This window comes from Rhinatrema bivittatum, chromosome 18 (assembly GCF_901001135.1).
Source record: "Rhinatrema bivittatum chromosome 18, aRhiBiv1.1, whole genome shotgun sequence".
In the NCBI taxonomy this organism is placed as follows: Eukaryota; Metazoa; Chordata; class Amphibia; order Gymnophiona; family Rhinatrematidae; genus Rhinatrema; species Rhinatrema bivittatum.
The window spans coordinates 41239521-41257414 of record NC_042632.1 but is presented as its reverse complement, the minus strand read 5'-3'; the positions used below and the strand labels follow the sequence as shown (position 1 = coordinate 41257414).

The following is a 17894-nucleotide window of genomic DNA, read 5'->3' as shown; positions in this document are numbered from 1 at the left end:
TTTGGGGGGTCATTTTCATATCGTATCGCCGGAGTCGGCCCCAGAAGAGGAGGAGTCGGGGCATCGTCGGGGCGGATGCGGCAAAAACTTGGCTGGCGGCGAAAAGGTAAGAACCCTTTTCGCTGCCAGTAGCGCGCCCAATAGCGCCACTTTTTACGATGGCGCTATTGGGTGCGAAAGCCAGCAGCGATTGCACTACGGAGATGTGATCGCTGCTGGCTTTCGCAGGCCCGCCCCCCGCTTCGTGCCCCTGTACGCCTTGCGTAGGTTTTAAAATCCGACCCTTTATGCACAGAGACGGGTTTGGTGATTTGGGGGGGTCATTTTCATGACATAGGGGTAGATCTTTAAAAAATACGCGGGGGAGTGAGAGGCGATAGAGGCTGAAGGATAAAGTGTTTTTCTACAATTCCTTTTACCACAAAACTGTTACCTGCCGGACTCTGAGCTTCAGCCTGGTGTGCCACTTCCTGGTTTGCGCCCCTCGACGTCATCAAAGGGGAGGAGCCGGTAAGGTTAAAACCGGCTCCCCCTGCAACGCGAAACCGGGGAGTGAGAGGCGATAGAGGCTGAAGGATAAAGCGTTTTTCTACAATTCCTTTTACCACAAAACTGTTACCCTGCCGGACTCTGAGCTGCCGCCTGGTGTGCCACTTCCTGGTTTGCGCCCCTCGACGTCATCAAAGGGGAGGAGCCGGTAAGGTTAAAACCGGCTCCCCCTGCGATGCGTGCCGACGCACTGTGCGCGCGGCTTTGTTTTGGATCCTAGGAAGGAATCGAGTTTATTCAGAAATATATACAAGGAAATTCTTAGATTCTAGATTGGTTAAATAAGATATATATACCCAGGTTGATCTTAGGCAGTTAGTAAGTTACATTTAATTCACCTTATATTTGAATTTATTTCTTATTTTGCTCCCTTAGAAATTACACCTAGGATTTTCAGATTCCTTATAACAGGGTTAAGTAGAGGTTTCTTTAATCATAAGATTATTATTATTTTCATATTGTCTTTTGAATGCCCTAATATTGATTTGTATATTTACGGTCAAATAATTGTTGTAAAAATTGCATAAACAAATAATAAAAAAAAATTTAAAAAAATACGCGATCGCGTACTTTTGTTCGCGCACGAGGCCGCTCCGATTTCGGAGCGGCCTCGGAGGGAACTTTCCTTCGCCCTCCCCCCCCCCCCACCTTTGTCGGCAAAGTTACGCTTGCTGAAAGCCCCCGAGCTGGCGCAACGCCCCCGGGCACGCCCCCGGGCACGCAGCGTCGTTTCGGGAACGCCCCTGGACACGCCTCCCCCGCCCCTTTTCGAAAGCCCCGGGACTTACGCGCGTCCCAGGGCTTTAAGCGCGCTGGCGGCCTATGCAAAATAGGCGCGCCAGCGCCCTGCGTGCGTAAATCCGGAAGGATTTCCGCGCGCAGGCCTTTTAAAATCCGCCCCATAGGTTTTAAAATCCGGCCCTTTGTGCACGGAGACATGTTTGGTGATTTGTGGGGTCATTTTCATATCGTATCGCCGGAGTCGGGGCATCGTCGGGGCGGACGCGGCAGAAACTTGGCTGGCGGCGAAAAGGTAAGAACCCTTTTCGCTGCCAGTAGCGCGCCCAATAGCGCCACCTTTTACGATGGTGCTATTGGGTGCGAAAGCCGGCAACGATTGCACTACGGAGATGCGATCGCTGCTGGCTTTCGCAGGCCCGTCCCCCCGCTTCGCGCCTCCGTACGCCGTGCGTAGGTTTTAAAATCCGACCCTGTATGCACAGAGACGGGTTTGGTGATTTGGGGGGTCTTTTTCATGACATAGGGGTAGATCTTTAAAAAATACGCGGGGGAGTGAGAGGCGATAGAGGCTGAAGGATAAAGCGTTTTTCTACAATTCCTTTTACCACAAAACTGTTACCTGCCGGACTCTGAGCTGCCGCCTGGTGTGCCACTTCCTGGTTTGCGCCCCTCGACGTCATCAAAGGGGAGGAGCCGGTAAGTTAAAACCGGCTCCCCCTGCGATGCGTGCCGACGCACTGTGTGCGCGGCTTTGTTTTGGATCCTAGGAAGGAATCGAGTTTATTCAGAAATATATACAAGGAAATTCTTAGATTCTAGATTGGTTAAATAAGATATATATACCCAGGTTGATCTTAGGCAGTTAGTAAGTGACATTTAATTCACCTTATATTTGAATTTATTTCTTATTTTGCTCCCTTAGAAATTACACCTAGGATTTTCAGATTCCTTATAACAGGGTTAAGTAGAGGTTTCTTTAATCATAAGATTATTATTATTTTCATATTGTCTTTTGAATGCCCTAATATTGATTTGTATATTTACGGTCAAATAATTGTTGTAAAAATTGCATAAACAAATAATAAAAATTTAAAAAAATACGCGATCGCGTACTTTTGTTCGCGCACGAGGCCGCTCCGATTTCGGAGCGGCCTCGGAGGGAACTTTCCTTTGCCCCCCCCCCCCCCCCCCCACCTTTGTCGGCAAAGTTACGCTTGCTGAAAGCCCCCGGGCTGGCGCAACGCCCCCGGGCTCACCCCAAAAACGCCGCGTCGTTTCGGGAACGCCCCCGGACACGCCTCCCTCACCCCTTTTCGAAAGCCCCGGGACTTACGCGCTTCCCAGGGCTTTACGCGCGCCGGCGGCCTATGCAAAATAGGCACGCCGGTGCGCGAGGGCCCTGTGCGCGCAAATCCAGAAGGATTTACGCGCACAGGCCTTTTAAAATCCACCCCATAGGTTTTAAAATCCGGCCCTTTGTGCATGGAGACGTGTTTGGTGATTTGGGGGGTCATTTTCATATCGTATCGCCGGAGTTGGCCCCAGAAGAGGAGGAGTCGGGGCATCGTCGGGGCGGACGCGGCAAAAACTTGGCTGGCGGCGAAAAGGTAAGAACCCTTTTCGCTGCCAGTAGCGCGCCCAATAGCGCCACCTTTTACGATGGCGCTATTGGGTGCGAAAGCCGGCAGCGATTGCACTATGGAGATGCGATCGCTGCTGGTTTTTGCATAGGTTTCGCAAGCCCACCCCCCGCTTCGCCCCCCGTTAACGCCTGATTCTGTAAGGTCTGTGACCTTAGAAAATCCAGGCCTTGGTGAGCTGTTACCCCTGAAGAAGAATTCTGTTCGAAACCTGGCAACGTCAGGGAAAAAACGCTTCCAAGAATTTCCGTTCAGCGTCTCATTCAGTCCATTGTTTAACAGCATTTATTCAGCTAAGTAGTCATCATCTCTTTAAATTCATTAGAAACAAAGTCGAAGTAATTCTTGAAGAATATTTTTAGTAATGTTTATTTAGCTACTACCAGTTTGAGATATTGGGTTACCGTGAGCGGTTTTTAAGCCATTTTTGGCCACGAGAGTGGTGGACTGTTCCCAGTTTTGATGAAAAATATTTCAATTTAGAAGAATAAAGTTTTTGAATTTTTCTTAAGAGTTTTTTTGAAGTCTTTTTGAGTGTTTTGAAGGGTTATAATAATATAGGAAAGAATTGATTTTGGATATAATTTGGAGTGGGGTTTTTGGATGATTTGATGGACACCAAGGAAGGCAAAGCTTTCCTCCCTCATCAAAGGATGGAAACCTAAATGACACAAATAAAAACTTCTCCAGCTAGACAGACCTTCTTGAAAATGTTAGGTCATATGGTCAGATGTAGCCCCGCTTGTTCACCTTCACACAAGGCAAGCCCAGGCGTATTTAAGACGTTGATGGAATCACACGCAGCTGACGACTATCAAAGTACAGATCACGAAACCACTAACCCAATCCCTTTATTAGGGGACCTAGCCATTAAACTATTTTTGTGGTCAAAACTTTGAATCCTCTTCAACTACAGCAGATGCATACAGATAGATGACTGTATGCAAAGATGAGATGCCCATGTCAATATAACTTGCTCACAGGGCACTTGGACTATTCAAAAAAAATATTTACTATATAAAGCTCCTGGAACTCAGAGCCATATTCAAAGCTCTGCTGATCTCCCAATAATGGATACAGGGAACATTACTTCAAAGTCAAACAACCAATCAAGGAGCCATATACTGTGAACAAACAAAGAAGTATGGGGTCTGCAGCACCAAGAAGCATGCGAGATATTGAATAGCAAAAAGAAAGATACATTTAATAGCTATATATCTCCCAGGGAAACTCAGTACCCTTGCAGATTCTTCAAGCCATCGGCTGCAACCTTACAAGAGGGTCTCCTCACCCCAACAGGGTAAACTATCTCTTTCAAAATGGGGAGCACTAAAAGTGGACCTGTTTGCAGGTTCATCAGATCACAAACTTCTCCTCAAAAATGCCAGATCCGAGTGCTCTAGCAAAAGATACCTTTGTCATCTCATGGGACAAACATCTCGCCTATGCATTCCTTTCATAGCACAAACCCTCTTCAAGTTGAGGAAGGACAAGGAAAAAATGATCTTCTTAGCACTTCTTTGGCCTTGCCAAGTTTGGTTTCCATGGCTACAAAGAATAGCTATTGCTCTGCCAATACACCTTCTATTGTTGCTCACACAAAACCAAGGTTCTGTTCTTTACCCAAATTCAAGTCTTTTGCACTGACTGCTTGGATATTGGAAGCCAATTAGTGGAATTATTGCCATTTCCTGTGCAGATGAGGGAATTAATCTTGGCATCAGTGACACCTTCCACCAGACATTCATCTAACTTCAAATGAGAAAGATTTTTGACTTGTGCCAGCAAGGAAGCTGATCCATTCAGCTATTTAACGTCTCCCTTGCTGCAATTGTAGCTAGATTCATCAAAGGCCTTTACCATCTTCATCCTCCCATAAAGATTTCTCCTTCTCAATGGGATCTCAATAAAGGTCTTGCCGAATTGATGACTTCATCATTTGAGCCCTTGACATCGGCAGAACTCAAAATCCTATCCTGGAAAGTATTATTATTCCTAATAGCAGTAACCTCTGCACGCAGAATAAACAAGCTTCTCGCTTTAGTAGTTTATGCTCCATATACACAGATTTTTAAGAATCGAGTAGTGTCGAGAACTTATCCAAGATTTTAGCAAAGGTTGTTTTTCAATTTCATTTAAATCAATCCATTGAACTTCCTCCATTTTTCCCCAAAACCTCATCCTATCAAAACTGAACAGACTTGTCGCACCCTGGAATGTAGCTGAGCTTTGTTATTTTACTTAGAAAGGTCTAAGCCTTTAGAAAATCTTCACAACTCTTTATCTCTTGCGATTCGGCAAAGCGGGTTTTGCCGGTCCAAAAACAAGCCTTATCTGAATGGCTCTCAGACTGTCTTACCTTTTGCTATACACATTCTGGAATACATTTGCTTGCTAAGGCGAAAGCCCATCAGATAAGGGCAAAATCAACTTCAGTAGCTCATCTTTGTTCTGCCTCAGTTCAAGACATTTGCAAAGCGGCCAAATGGGTCATGCATACACACTTTTACAAGGCACTACCGTCTTGATGAAGACTCCTGCAATTTTGGCGAAGCAGTTTTGAAAACAACTAACAGCTTCAACTCTCCCTCATGCCTCTTTTAACTAAGTTTATTTTATTTCATGTATTTATGTCTCCTACTACCAAAGCCCTAGGCAGCATACAAATTAAAACAGGCCCAAGCATTAAAAAGAAAATTATCAATTAAAACCTACCCATGCTGTATAAAATTGTAGCAAGAACATAACTACATCATATAACAAGAAAAATCAATCAAGAGCCTACTGGAAGAGGAATGTCTTTGAAAGTCTTTGAACAGATGGTCAAAAGTAGACTTCCAGGTAAAGAGTTCCAAAGAAGGCCACAGCTACTGAAAAAGCTTTCTCTCTCGTCTCTGCGAGATGCGCCAGCCATACCGTCAGCATGTCCAACAGTCCATACTGCGAGGAGCAGAGAGAGCATGTCAGGTTATAAACATGGAGCAGCACATTTGCTTATAGGGAGAGAATCAAAGCCAAGCGATTTGTGTACTAATAGGACAATTTTATATCTTATTTGTCACTGAACTGACAGCCAGTGCAGATCATATAGCACAGGTGTGATATGATCCCTCATAGTCCTTCCTGAGATCAACTGAGCAGCAGCGTTCTGGAGGATCTGACGCGGCCTCGGAGCATAAACTAGGTAACCCTACATAAACTGAGTTACAATAATCTAACAAAGGCAGAATCAGGGCCTGTACAACTGATTGACAATCAAAGGTGCTCAATAATGGCTTCAGAGATCCAACTCTAACCCCTGCCTTAATTTGCTGATGGAAAGTCAAATTGAAATCTGTGAGAATACCCAGACTTTGTCATTACTGTTATCCATCAAAATTCCAATATATCACCAGAATCCTCAGCATGTGAGTCCTCCCTTGTGTGGCTGAATTTGTCCTGCTTGTCCATGGACAAAGCAAAGTTGCTTACCTGTAGCAGTTGGTCGTGGACAGTGGGGCAAACCAGCCACACAATCCCACCCTCCTCCCCAGAGCTGAAGCTGAGCTAGTTTAATGACTGAGGAGGCATGCATGAGAAGGCCTGCAACATGCTCAGAAAGACTTCTAGGTCTTTCTGAGCTCTAGGGGAGCATGTTCTGTATTGGCATCATCGGATAACATCATCTACTTGTGTGGCTGGTTTGTCTCAGTGTCCACGGAGGCATCTGCTACAGGTAGGCAACTTTGCTTTATTCCTGCAGTACAGTGGCTGTCACATTGAGAGTGTCATGACTGGGCTTTATATTAGCAGTGCAATAAAATATCTGGCTGGGTTCTGAATTATGCAAGATGTTGTATTTATTCAGTTATAAAAATCTTTAGCCTGCTGATCCGCAAATCTCAGAGGGGTACAACATAGAAACATCATTATAAAACTCAAGAGAACACAATACAAATAGATACTAAAACAATAATTGCAACCAGTCAAACTCAAGAAACTTGTAATTGAAACTGTCACCAAATCTAGCGATAACACTCCCAAGCGATCATGAATTAGTCAGGTTTGCAGAAGCCATGATTTGCATAGTTGTCTCTCCTAGTCTCCTGCCCGCGAAGCTTTCTGTCTGCCCCCTTGCGAGCATGGCACCCAGAAGTGACCTCTCATCACCTGACACCACTATTACTTCTTCCCGAACACCCAAGTTACCCCGATTGGCTGAGGCGCAAGACGGAGCTTTCGGAGCACACCTCCAGCTCAGTTGCATTTTATTTCATGTCATAGATCCTTCAAGAGACAACTGAAGGCATGTTTATTTCAACAGGCATTTGAGAGTTTGATATAAGAAATGCTTTAATGCCTTAATGAGGTTTGTTTGCTGATGGTCTGATCAGAGTTTGGAATGTTGAGTTGTGTAATTTTGTATCTTTTTATGCAACTCACCATGAACAGTGAAATGTGGGAGTAATACATTTTTATTAACAATAATAAAGGGGGAATATTTAGTAAAAAAAAAAAAAAAAGATCCCCCAAACCTTCATAACCTCTGATCTGCTAATTATGCACTAAGTTTTGTGGCTGATGTGGTGCAAATCAGGTTTTAGACTAGTGTAGAGGTACTAATTCCTTACATGCAACAACAGATAATTACATATTCAGTTTCCCACAATGCCAACTGCCACTGATTTATCTGGGTAAGTTTGTAACTGGATAAAAGTCATCTGCATAAAATCCAAGGCATTCCAGGGCGGAACTAACTTATAAAATCCAGCATTGTCTGCCTAAGTTTGGTTGTGCCAGAGCGCAGTCATAAAGTCATCCGGATATCTGTGCGGGTCTATTCAGCAGAGCGCATGCGCGGCTGCGTTCTGCTGAATGTGTGAGTAGAGTTGTCCAGGTGACTTGAGAATTTATTCACCCCTCCACACCGCTGAATGTGCCCCTCTCTTTCTGCGTGCCTGTTATTGGGCACAAAGGATCACAGTTTGAATCTCGATCTTCAACCCCTCCCTCCAACTCTTCTTGGGTATTTGCTTATCGTCAAGGTTGAAGATCATGATTCAAAGTCGTCATTTTCTTGTCCATTTCTGGCTGTTTGGAATTGTAAATGGAAAGGAAACGGCACAGAAATCGGACATTCTGATTGGTTAAGTGCTTGAGAAAATCCCTAGCAACCAATGATTTGGCTTAAAGTAAGAACTAAATACCCCCTGTTTGTAATTATCTTCTAAGAGTACTAATGATCTCCAAGTCTGGTATTTGTCAAGGATGTTTCACTCTGTCTTTTGCCCTTAGTTCCACCATTAGAGTTCTAGCCATGAGGAATTTCTTTCCTTGTGATTAGTAATGAAATAAATAGTGATAACTTATTTTTTCCCTCTTGTTGATTCCATAGGCTTGGGGGTCGCAATCCTCCTGAAGCCAGGGACCTGACTCACTTCTTCCTGTTCTCTTCCGTAGGATGGGTTTACCAGCCACGGCCTGGCAAGAGGAAGCGTTTCCCGCTCAGCTCCTCCACGGTGTTTTCCAGCCCTTCTCAGAATATGATCGCCACCAACCAGCCCACAATTTACCCTTACCGGTCGCCCACCTACTCCGTTGTGATTCCCAGTCTCAGTCATTCAGTTGGTGAGTTTGAACATTTAACACTGGTAAAAGAACTTGGGTAGAATTAAAGAGTATGCTGATTTAAATAGATGGTTGCAAGGTGCCCGGTCCGTTCCCTGCTAATCATATTCCACTCGTGCTGGTGCACCTCAGTTACGAGTCCCACATGCTGCTGAGCTTTTCAGCTCTGCCTAGCAGCTCCCATCTGCTCTTTAATTCCCGAGTTCTTCCAAAATTCAGTCAGTTGTCCTCAGTCCTAATCTTTCACGTCCTCTGCTATTCCTCTCCCGAGCTCAGCCTGTCCAGTGCACTCTGCTGCTGATCAGCCATCACCTGTGACCTCCAAACAGGTTGCTAGTGCATAGTAATCCCGGCCACCTCCTCTTCTGCCTGCAGAGTACAACTCCTGCTCGGATTCAGTTCTTTAGTCCCAGACATCTCCTAAGTAGAAAATTCCAATCCAGCTGCAGTGATGAGCCTTATAAAGTAAGACCCTATTGCTAAAATTCACCCTGTGAAGCTATGAGCCTGCGTTCAGTGTATCTCCCTGCTGTATACCATTTGCGTCAGACATGAGTTGCTTGATTCTTGCAACCTTTGCAAGGCAGTCTTTACTGTAGATGAACAGGGAAACACTGTCCATTATTTTTCAGTTGCCCAGGTACAGAAACCCAGGTAAAACTGCTTTTTAACTGGATAAATTGGCTATTGAAAATTGCCTCTCCTGTACGCAGGGGCAGGGATCAAACAGCAGGCATACTTTTACCTGCAGGAAGACCAGGTGGCTCGGAGGTAGCGTTAAGGTAGGGGGGAGGCAGCCATGCATGTAGGTTTGCGTTTTCAAAAGCCACGCGGCACGTTTTGCAGGGCAAAAGCAGGGGTAGATCTCCATGGGCACTGTTTTTTTTTTTGCCTCGGGCAGCGTACAAAGCGAAAGAAGGCGGGCGCTTTCTTTCGAAGGACTGGTGCAGAACCCACAGGGAAACGTTCCCATGGACTTTGCAGCCTGGTGTAGCTTTGAAGCGTTCACCCGCAGCCTTCGAGGCACGCGCCCAGCTCTGCGCGCTGTGAGGGTGGCTGATAAAGAGTTTCGGGGCATAAGCTGACGCGTGTCTTGGAGAGGCCCGCATGCGAGATGAGAGAGAGGACAGGGAAGCCCACAAAACTATTTTGGAAACTGGCGCCCGGCGTGAAGAGCGACTTTTTGGAAATGCCTGCCATCGGCTGACTGCCCGCTGGAGATGGAATGCGGGGCTGGAGGCTTCCTGCTCGTGACCTGTTGATGTCACGGTTGCAGACGGACCTGACTAGAATGATCCATTTTTTACTGCTCAGAATAGCAATGAATGCAGGAATTCTTTAAAGAGAGTCTTTGATCTTGTTCACTAGATTAGCTGCACCAATGGTAAAACAACTCATTAATGTCTGATTTTTGTTGAACTTTTTTTTTAATATAACAGTGCTACTACAATATCAATATGAATACAGGATACATCCCCACATTCCCCCCACCCACCCCCCTCCTCGCCATATCAGTGGAGTTATAGCTTCCCAGCTACAAAATCTAGGAGCATTAATGATATGTAATGGGTTATTCACTTTCATACTATAAAAGTCGTATACCCAGTGCTTAATAAAGGCATATTGAAATACCATAGAGGATAGAAGAGAACAATCTCGTTCAGTATGGTTAAAGGTCAATACCTTTCCCCAAATAACACCTAATCTCTTAACCCCATATGAGTTTACATTTGATAAATATATTCCACAAACGGTTTCCAAGCTCTAATCATCGAAGGCATTCTCCCATATTTGGCGGCTGTTAAGAGAAGCTAGCCTGCAATATGTATGGAGTTTATCAATGACCTCTGACAATTGCGGCACTTGATCTGTTTTCCACTTTGCTGCTATCAAAGTACGAGCAGCAATAAAAAGCATGAGAACAAAAGCGCTGCTGAGACTTTTGTATGACATCCGGGTATACATGCGGCAGGGCCATAATAGCAGAAGCCTGAATAGGTACATGGAGCAGGGCACTTAACCAGGTGAAAAGAGTCTCCCAAAAGGTCTGGATTTTCGAACAGTTCCACCATATATGAAAATACGTTCCCCTATTTCCACCGCTGCGCCAGCAAGAATCTGATGCAGCCGGGTATATCCTATGGGGCGGATTTTCAGAGCCCTGCTCGCCTAAATCCGCCCAAAACCGGGCGGATTTAGGCGAGCAGGGCCCTGCGCGCCGGTAAGCCTATTTTACATAGGCCTACCGGCGCGCGCAGAGCCCCGGGACTCGCGTAAGTCCCGGGGTTTTCGGAGGGGGCGTGTCGGGGGGCGGGCCCGAACCGCGCGGCGTTTTCGGGGCGTGTCGGGAGCATTCCGGGGGCGGGCCCGTGGGCGTGGCCGCGCCCTCCGGACCCGCCCTCAGGTCGCGTCCCGGCGCGCAGGAGGCCCGCTGACGGGCGGGGATTTACGCCTCCCTCTGGGAGGCGTAAATCCCCCGACAAAGGTAAGGTGGGGGCTTAGACAGGGCCGGGTGGGTGGGTTAGGTAGGGGAAGGGAGGAGAAGGTGAGGGGAGGGCAAAAGGAAGTTCCCTCCGAGGCCGCTCCGATTTCGGAGCGGCCTCGGAGGGAATGGGGGTAGGCTGCGCGGCTCGGCGCGCGCCGGCTATACAAAATCGATAGCCTTGCGCGCGCCGATCCAGGTTTTTAGCAGATACGCGCGGCTCCGCGCGTATCTACTAAAATCCAGGGTACTTTTGTTTGCGCCTGGAGCGCAAACAAAAGTAGGCCTATTCGCGGAGTATGAAAATCCGCCCCTATGAATTTTGTCTGGGGTGAGATACCATCTATATATCATCTTATAGCAGTTTTCACGCAATCCAGCTGAAGTCGAGCATTTCCTGGCACAATATAGCATGGCCTCCCGAGTCTGAGGACTCAGTTGCTCTCCCAGATCCATTGCCCAGTGTCTCTCAACCGTGCTAGCTTCCTGCTTGTCGGGGAAGAGAGCATGATAAATTTATGAATGTCTGATTTTGACTCTAATTAAAACAGTTGAATTATTTGCTGTGGGCAGACTTTTCTCCAGAAAGGCCCTGCTGAGTAAATGTAAAGAAGAAGCAGGGCCGCCATCAGGAATTTTGAGGCCCCATACAGCAAGCAGACAGCGACGGCCTGCGCGCTTTGCCGGCGCATACTGTCTGACGCGGCGGTGACGTCACAGCCGCGTCAGACAGTGAACGCTGGCAGGACAGAGCGCGCGGACGAGTCTCTGTCTGCGGTGCTCTGTAAATCAATGCTATGTGTGTCTAAAAGACACGCATAGCATTGATTCTCTCCCTTCTCTGGGGCCCGCACCCAGGGCCGGCTCCAGGTTTCAGTAGGCCCCTGGGCGACAGACTGTCGGAGAGAGCCTCAGTGGGCCTCTTTGCCATGAACTAATACATCCCCCAAGCGCACCTGCCGCCTGGCGGCTGCGGCGGGCCCCCATATGTGGCAGTAGATCCTGGGGCCCCATACTGCAGGCCCAAGAATACTGCCCTGATGGCGGCCCTGAGAAGAAGTTAGGATGAAAAGAGGCGAATGAATCAAATTCATGTAGACAGAGGCCTACTTTCACGAGCTTTGTCATAGACAGAAAATAGGAGAATGCTTTTTGAAAACAGAGTCTACAGTGTGGTCATAAACCGGTCAAGCGTGTTTATAGGGTGAGTGAGATGGAAGGAAGGGAAAAACAGTACCTGATGCATCAAGATATGTTCCCATAGACACAGAATACGAAAAGAAAGTTATCAGGCCCTACGTTGGGGAGTTTCCATGTATTAAAAATGAAAGCAAAATGATTTCCTTTGTATTGTTGTTAGAAATTGCACTTTTAGTTGACTTGCCCTGCGTTTGAGAGAATCTTTCTGTTTCCTTTCAATAGGTGAAGCTCCGCCTTCTCTCCAGCTGCCTGCTCCGCCCGTTCAACGCCCCACGCCGATTACTCTTTTCCAGCCAAGCGTTGGCAACGCTAGCCAGATAGCTGTTCAGACTCCAAACCTACCTCTTCGCCCTCCACTGCCTCCCCAGCGCTCTGGCCTGTCTACCCAAGCGGACGCTCATCACGGGCTCTCCGGGCCAAGCTCCGGGCCGACCCGCTCCATGGAGCGATCTCCTGCAGTGTCCGTGGAGCCCTCCGGCAGGAGTATCAATAATGACAGCTCAGTGCACTCCAGGTTCACAGCTACCGACATTCATATGCCCAAGGAGTATTCCAGTATAGCCACGTGCCCCAGAGGTCCACCCATGCCACAGGCTCCACCCATGCCACATCCACACGTGTACCAGCCTTCTCCCTTGGGGCATCCAGCCAGCCTGTTTGGACCTCCTCCTCGGTTTTCGTTTCATCATCCTTACTTTCTACCTGGACCCCACTACTTCCCATCCAGGTACAGTCTTTAAAATTGGCACAATCAGAAACATACATGGAGTTAGAGATGGTAGTGGATGCATGCCTTAATTGTCTGGCACAAGAGAGCTTCTTATTTCACTAAGAAGGTCTCTTGAAAGACATCAGTTTTAGATATTCGTGGAAGCTAGAAGTCATTTTAATGTGTCGTGTTGATTTAACAGAGAGAATATAGACGTCTTCAGTTTTCTTTTTATCTATCAGCCATAATAGTTTGGATTGCAGCGGTTTTGATCTCTGAAAGCAGGGTCCCCTCCAGGTATTTTCCAGGAGGTGGGATATTTTGGATTGCAGTCCAGCAAAAGTGGATTTAAAGTTACTAAGTCCCTGATCCACTCCAAAAATCTGTGCCTCTCTGATACAAAGGGATTGTGACAGCTCTCATGGAAGCATCTTTATCTGTATGCCAGAAGGGCAACTTGCTGGTTCTTAACCTAAGGAACTTGAATGATGAAATCCCCTTGTATCACAGAAAGAATGGAAATGGAAAATACTATCATAGAATTTTCAAAAGCCCATTTATCTGCGTTAAGTGCACGTGATGCGGGTAAAACCTATTGACAACGCGACGGCGTATATTATAGCAATTTTCAAAGGCTTTTGAAAATTGCTACAATAGTATGTTACGTTTGCTTTTGAAAATGACCCTGTTAATGTAGAAAAAGCAGCAGGGGAAAAGTCAGGCATGAAAGACTCGGTCATCTAGCAATCTTCCGACCTGGCTAACGGAGGTTACGGTGAATCATTCTGAGACTAAGTGATGAACCATGGCTCTACTGAGACACCCCTGTTACTATGGGGGCGAGGTGGTTAGAGAATGTGAAGGCAAGTGATGTGGGTGACGACCTTCAAATTGAGGGGGGATCTCTACCTGTAAGAGCCCCCGCCATCTTTGGTAAATAAGGAGGGGTCTCACTAATGCTGCCGCTGGCCGATGCCCAAGGGACCCAGAGACCTCTCCCATTCTGGAGCGATTCTCCCCGTTGGGAACTTCAGGGATGGTTAAGTTACCCCAGAATAGTGCAGGGGCAGACTGTCGCTCCTGTCACTGTCCTTGTGAAAGAGCTGATGTGATCATTTAAAAATTATGCACAAACCAATTTTTTTCTCAATGCCCTTTCTCTGCATGCACCCTTGGCGCAACTTCTCTGTCTTTTTAAAGGCAAAATTCAAAAGGGGTTTTGGGAGCAGATGCGTCCCATTTATTCTGTTCCTGTCCATTCTTTGCCCATTAAAAAATGGCTCGGGGATTCAAGAAATCCAGGCTTGGATCTTGTAAAGCAGATATGGACTAGGCGGTGGCACCCTGCCCAGTGTTAAACAGAAATTCTCTCTAAGTTTTTTAAATAATTTCCCGGCATCACGGTTGATCAAAGACCGAACTGAATATGCACGCGGAACATTCTTTGCAGACCAAATGTAATGAGCGTGCATGTAGTGCCCCCACAGATGTGGCCACATGCTGACAGTTTTTGTGGTGGTGTAACACTTTAGCGATTGTGGCATTCCAGGTTTATTAAAATGCGAAAGTGTGACAGCAGTAGAGGAATCTGACCGATGGAATGCACCGAGACCAATAGGGAAATATTGTGAATGTGAGCTAACTGCAGCATTCCCTGCAATGACCTCCATGCTGGAAAGATAGACCTCTGCAAAAAACTGATTCGCAGGCCTGGAAATCTCTTTGTGCATCATGGGATAAACCAGCCTGCATATTCAGATGTCCATGTTTGAGAGTTTTGCAGACTAGAGGCCCGGGGTGCTTTCAGGACAGTCGAGGATTTTCACTATAGGCGATCATTTCAGAGGGAACCCTGCGAGTCTGTGGAATTGCAAAGGGCACTGGAGAACGCCAGGGATACCTCTATGAACACCGCAGACAGTATTTTTATTAAAAAAAAATTATATATCACACATTTAAAAAAGTATATGCCGCCTATCTAAAATACAAAGCAATAGGATTCAGATAGAGCCAATATTTACATTTCCTGGTTAAAATAGAAGGACATTAGAGAGCCAGTGAAGAAGGTAACAAAACCTGAATTGGTGAGGAATGCTATTTTATATCTCATCTGTACAAGAAATCTCTGGGCGAGTTACAACGTGGCAGCTGGGAGCTGGGATCTTTCCTTGCATGGGCCAACTGCTCTTTTTCCGCCTCCATCTACTGTGCCGCACCTTGCCGTCTGCCAGAGTGTCTCATGGCCTGGCAGATGTGGAGTCGCGCTGCTGTGGAGCAGTGCCAGAAAGCAATACCTGCTCTAATTATCATTAGAGAGGAGATTTGTTCTTTGGGGGAAGCTGTGTCCGAGGTCTACCACTAGATGGGGCTCCAGAACTGCACTTTTCAACACACTCGCCTCTCATCGTTGTGAATAGTTTTGTACAGAGCAGTGCAGTTGTCCTGTTAGTCCCCTTGGGTATGGAGAAATAGAGATGAGCAAGCAACTTGTAGGAGAGCCCTTGTACCAGGACTAATATAATTCATTTGTGACTAGCGTCTGTGAGCTACGCTCCCTGATTAACAGAACACAGCTTCCAACCGCTAGTGAAAAATGAACTAAGCTAGGCCAGTAAAAAGGTGTCCCTTCCACATTTCTGATCACCTCAGAAGGAGTCTGCTGCTCCTTAAACAATACCTGCTCTCCACTGAATATTGTTGGATATAAAACTCAAATGTGCCAAATTTCCTCCGAGTTCTGTACATATCTGTCATGTGATATTTCTGGGTTTATAGTAATGCGTGTTTTACCTACACTTAGAGCTCCATGATATTAACTTTAAGACGTGCTTTTTCTTTGTTGACATCACAAGAAGGATAAATAACGTGCCCGCTAGAAGTACGACAGAAAGATGCGTTTCCTTTTCTTTCAGTAAGTTAAAAATCACATAGGAGATGGAGACTAAAAGTTGTCAGGCAATTGGAATTTTGCACCGATTCAAAGCAAAATTACAGTTCCTTGACAACATTTAGTCTCAATTCTCTGTGCTGAATTTCAGCCAAATCTGGATAATTGTTTTCACGTTCCACCCTGCTTATGGATAGGACAGACACACCATCGATCCTAGCTGCTCTTGCACTAGAGAAGTATCCCTTCAAGCCTTTGCTGTGTTTGATTCCTAATGCATGATTCTAACGGAAGCTTTTCCTGTGTTACCTTTGGCGCAGCACCTGTCCTTATAGCCGGCCACCTTTCGGGTACGGAGACTTCCCCAACCCAATGCCCGAGTGCCTGGGTTATTACGAAGACCGCTATCAAAAGCACGAGGCCATGTTTTCGGCTCTGAACAGGGAGTATCCCTTCCGGGAGTACGGGGACGAGCGCCCGCAGAGCGAAGACTCCCGCAGCTGTGAGAGCCTGGAAGGCGTGTCCTACTACACCAGCCACAGCAGCGAGGAGTACCTCAACTCCATGCCTCATCTGGACATCGGAGCCCTGGAGAACGTCTTCACTGCCCCCACATCTGCCCCCTCACGCATCCAGAGGGTAAATGTGACCGACAGTGACGAGGAAGACGAGGGCAAAGTGTTGAGGAATTTATAAAGGGGAAATTTGAGAGATATATACACAATGCAATCATTTCTTTTAGAAAAATTATACACAGAATAAAAAAATCAATAAAACAGCTTCTATTTCAGTCTGTTCGTTGAAGAAAAAAGGGGGAAGTGCCTTGAAGTGATTAACTACAGATACATTTCTCAGTGTAAATTCAGTTTTGAAGTTTTTAATAGCTAAGGTGCTCATTCATTTTAAGAATTTTAACAAATTTGTTTACTTTGTGTTATGTCTGTGTAACGCCTGTAAGACAGAATATGTAAGGATTTTACTCCACATTTACTAAGTTATCCTGTGCTGATATGCAGCGAATCATATTTGGCCGTCGGATACGTTTCTGTATGTATTTATGTATTTTTTAACTGCTGGTGCAATTTACAATGTATTTAATATCATCAATATTTATATTGGCTATTGTTCTATCCTCTCTGAGAAGCATTTGAATAATTCAGGGCACCACCCCGAGTGGCTTAACACTGATTTTATATCTCTGTCTATCTATCGATACATATACAGATAGATATCTATCGATAGAGAGATAAAATACTCACCTCCATGTTAGCTGGTAAGTGCATTACTTCTGTTGCAGTGGAAGCATACCTGACATGTACTGCTCCTGTTCCAAAACGGTTCCTCCTCTTTCCACTTTTTCTGTCAATTTTTTTGCACTGAAAAGAATTGTTCTGCTCTCACTTGTTAACATTTCAATAAAGTTTTGTAAAACGCTGGCCTGGCCTTATTGCTGCATCCTGTCTTTCATAGCTAAGGGTACTTATTTGTGTTTTATTCTTTTCCCGTCCGGCAGATACTTTCACACTGTAGTATCTCAGCTCCTTCCACCTTGTACATGATTTTTCGCCTCCCATGTCTCCTCTTGCTTGGAGGGTACGGATGAACTGCCCGCTGAGCCTGCGGCAGAACGCATGGCTGTTGGAGCTGCCAACTAAGTCTAAGCCATTTGCCATATTTTAGACTCCCAACTCCAAAAATGAGGGGATTTGTTTTCCTGCATTTCGTAAGGACAAGAACTGAGTTAATCTAACACTGCTTCAGAGATTGGAGGGGGGGGGGGGGGGGTGGTAAAAAAAACATTAGTGTTGGCTCCAACTGTCCCCGATGTCTTGAAATCAGTTGAGGATCTGAGGAGAAAGTGCAATAGCATCATATGTTCCAAGAACAGGAGTATTTTCAAGCAAATGATAAACAGTCTAGGTTGTGGATGTTCAAATGGATAGACCACAAATCTTAGGCCTTTCACAAGGGGTATAGAGAGAGACATTTCAAAACCTCAATAGCTAACTAGTGTTTTCATGCTGGGTTAGCATGTACAGGGTGTGACTATTACTTCTCCTTACAAAACACACCTCTTCT

At 46.0% G+C, this 17894-nt stretch overlaps 2 protein-coding genes across 3 annotated transcripts in view; both read left to right on the top strand.

Moving 5' to 3' along the window:
* Positions 1-8444, top strand: part of THG1L (tRNA-histidine guanylyltransferase 1 like) — a 42194-nt gene extending 33750 nt beyond the window's left edge. Inside the window, exon 7 of the mRNA XM_029583393.1 lies at positions 8370-8444. The gene's annotated coding sequence lies outside the window, so the exon portion shown is untranslated. The remainder of the gene's footprint in view (positions 1-8369) is intronic.
* The window catches only part of SOX30 (SRY-box transcription factor 30), a 37112-nt gene extending 19861 nt beyond the window's left edge, over positions 1-17251 (top strand). For both annotated transcript variants that reach the window (XM_029583390.1, XM_029583389.1), the window contains exons 3-5: positions 8370-8537; positions 12442-12946; positions 16136-17251. In XM_029583390.1, the coding sequence (XP_029439250.1) occupies positions 8370-8537; positions 12442-12946; positions 16136-16511 (1049 nt within the window). In that variant the 3' untranslated portion in view covers positions 16512-17251. The remainder of the gene's footprint in view (positions 1-8369; positions 8538-12441; positions 12947-16135) is intronic.
* Positions 17252-17894: the final 643 nt, after the last annotated feature.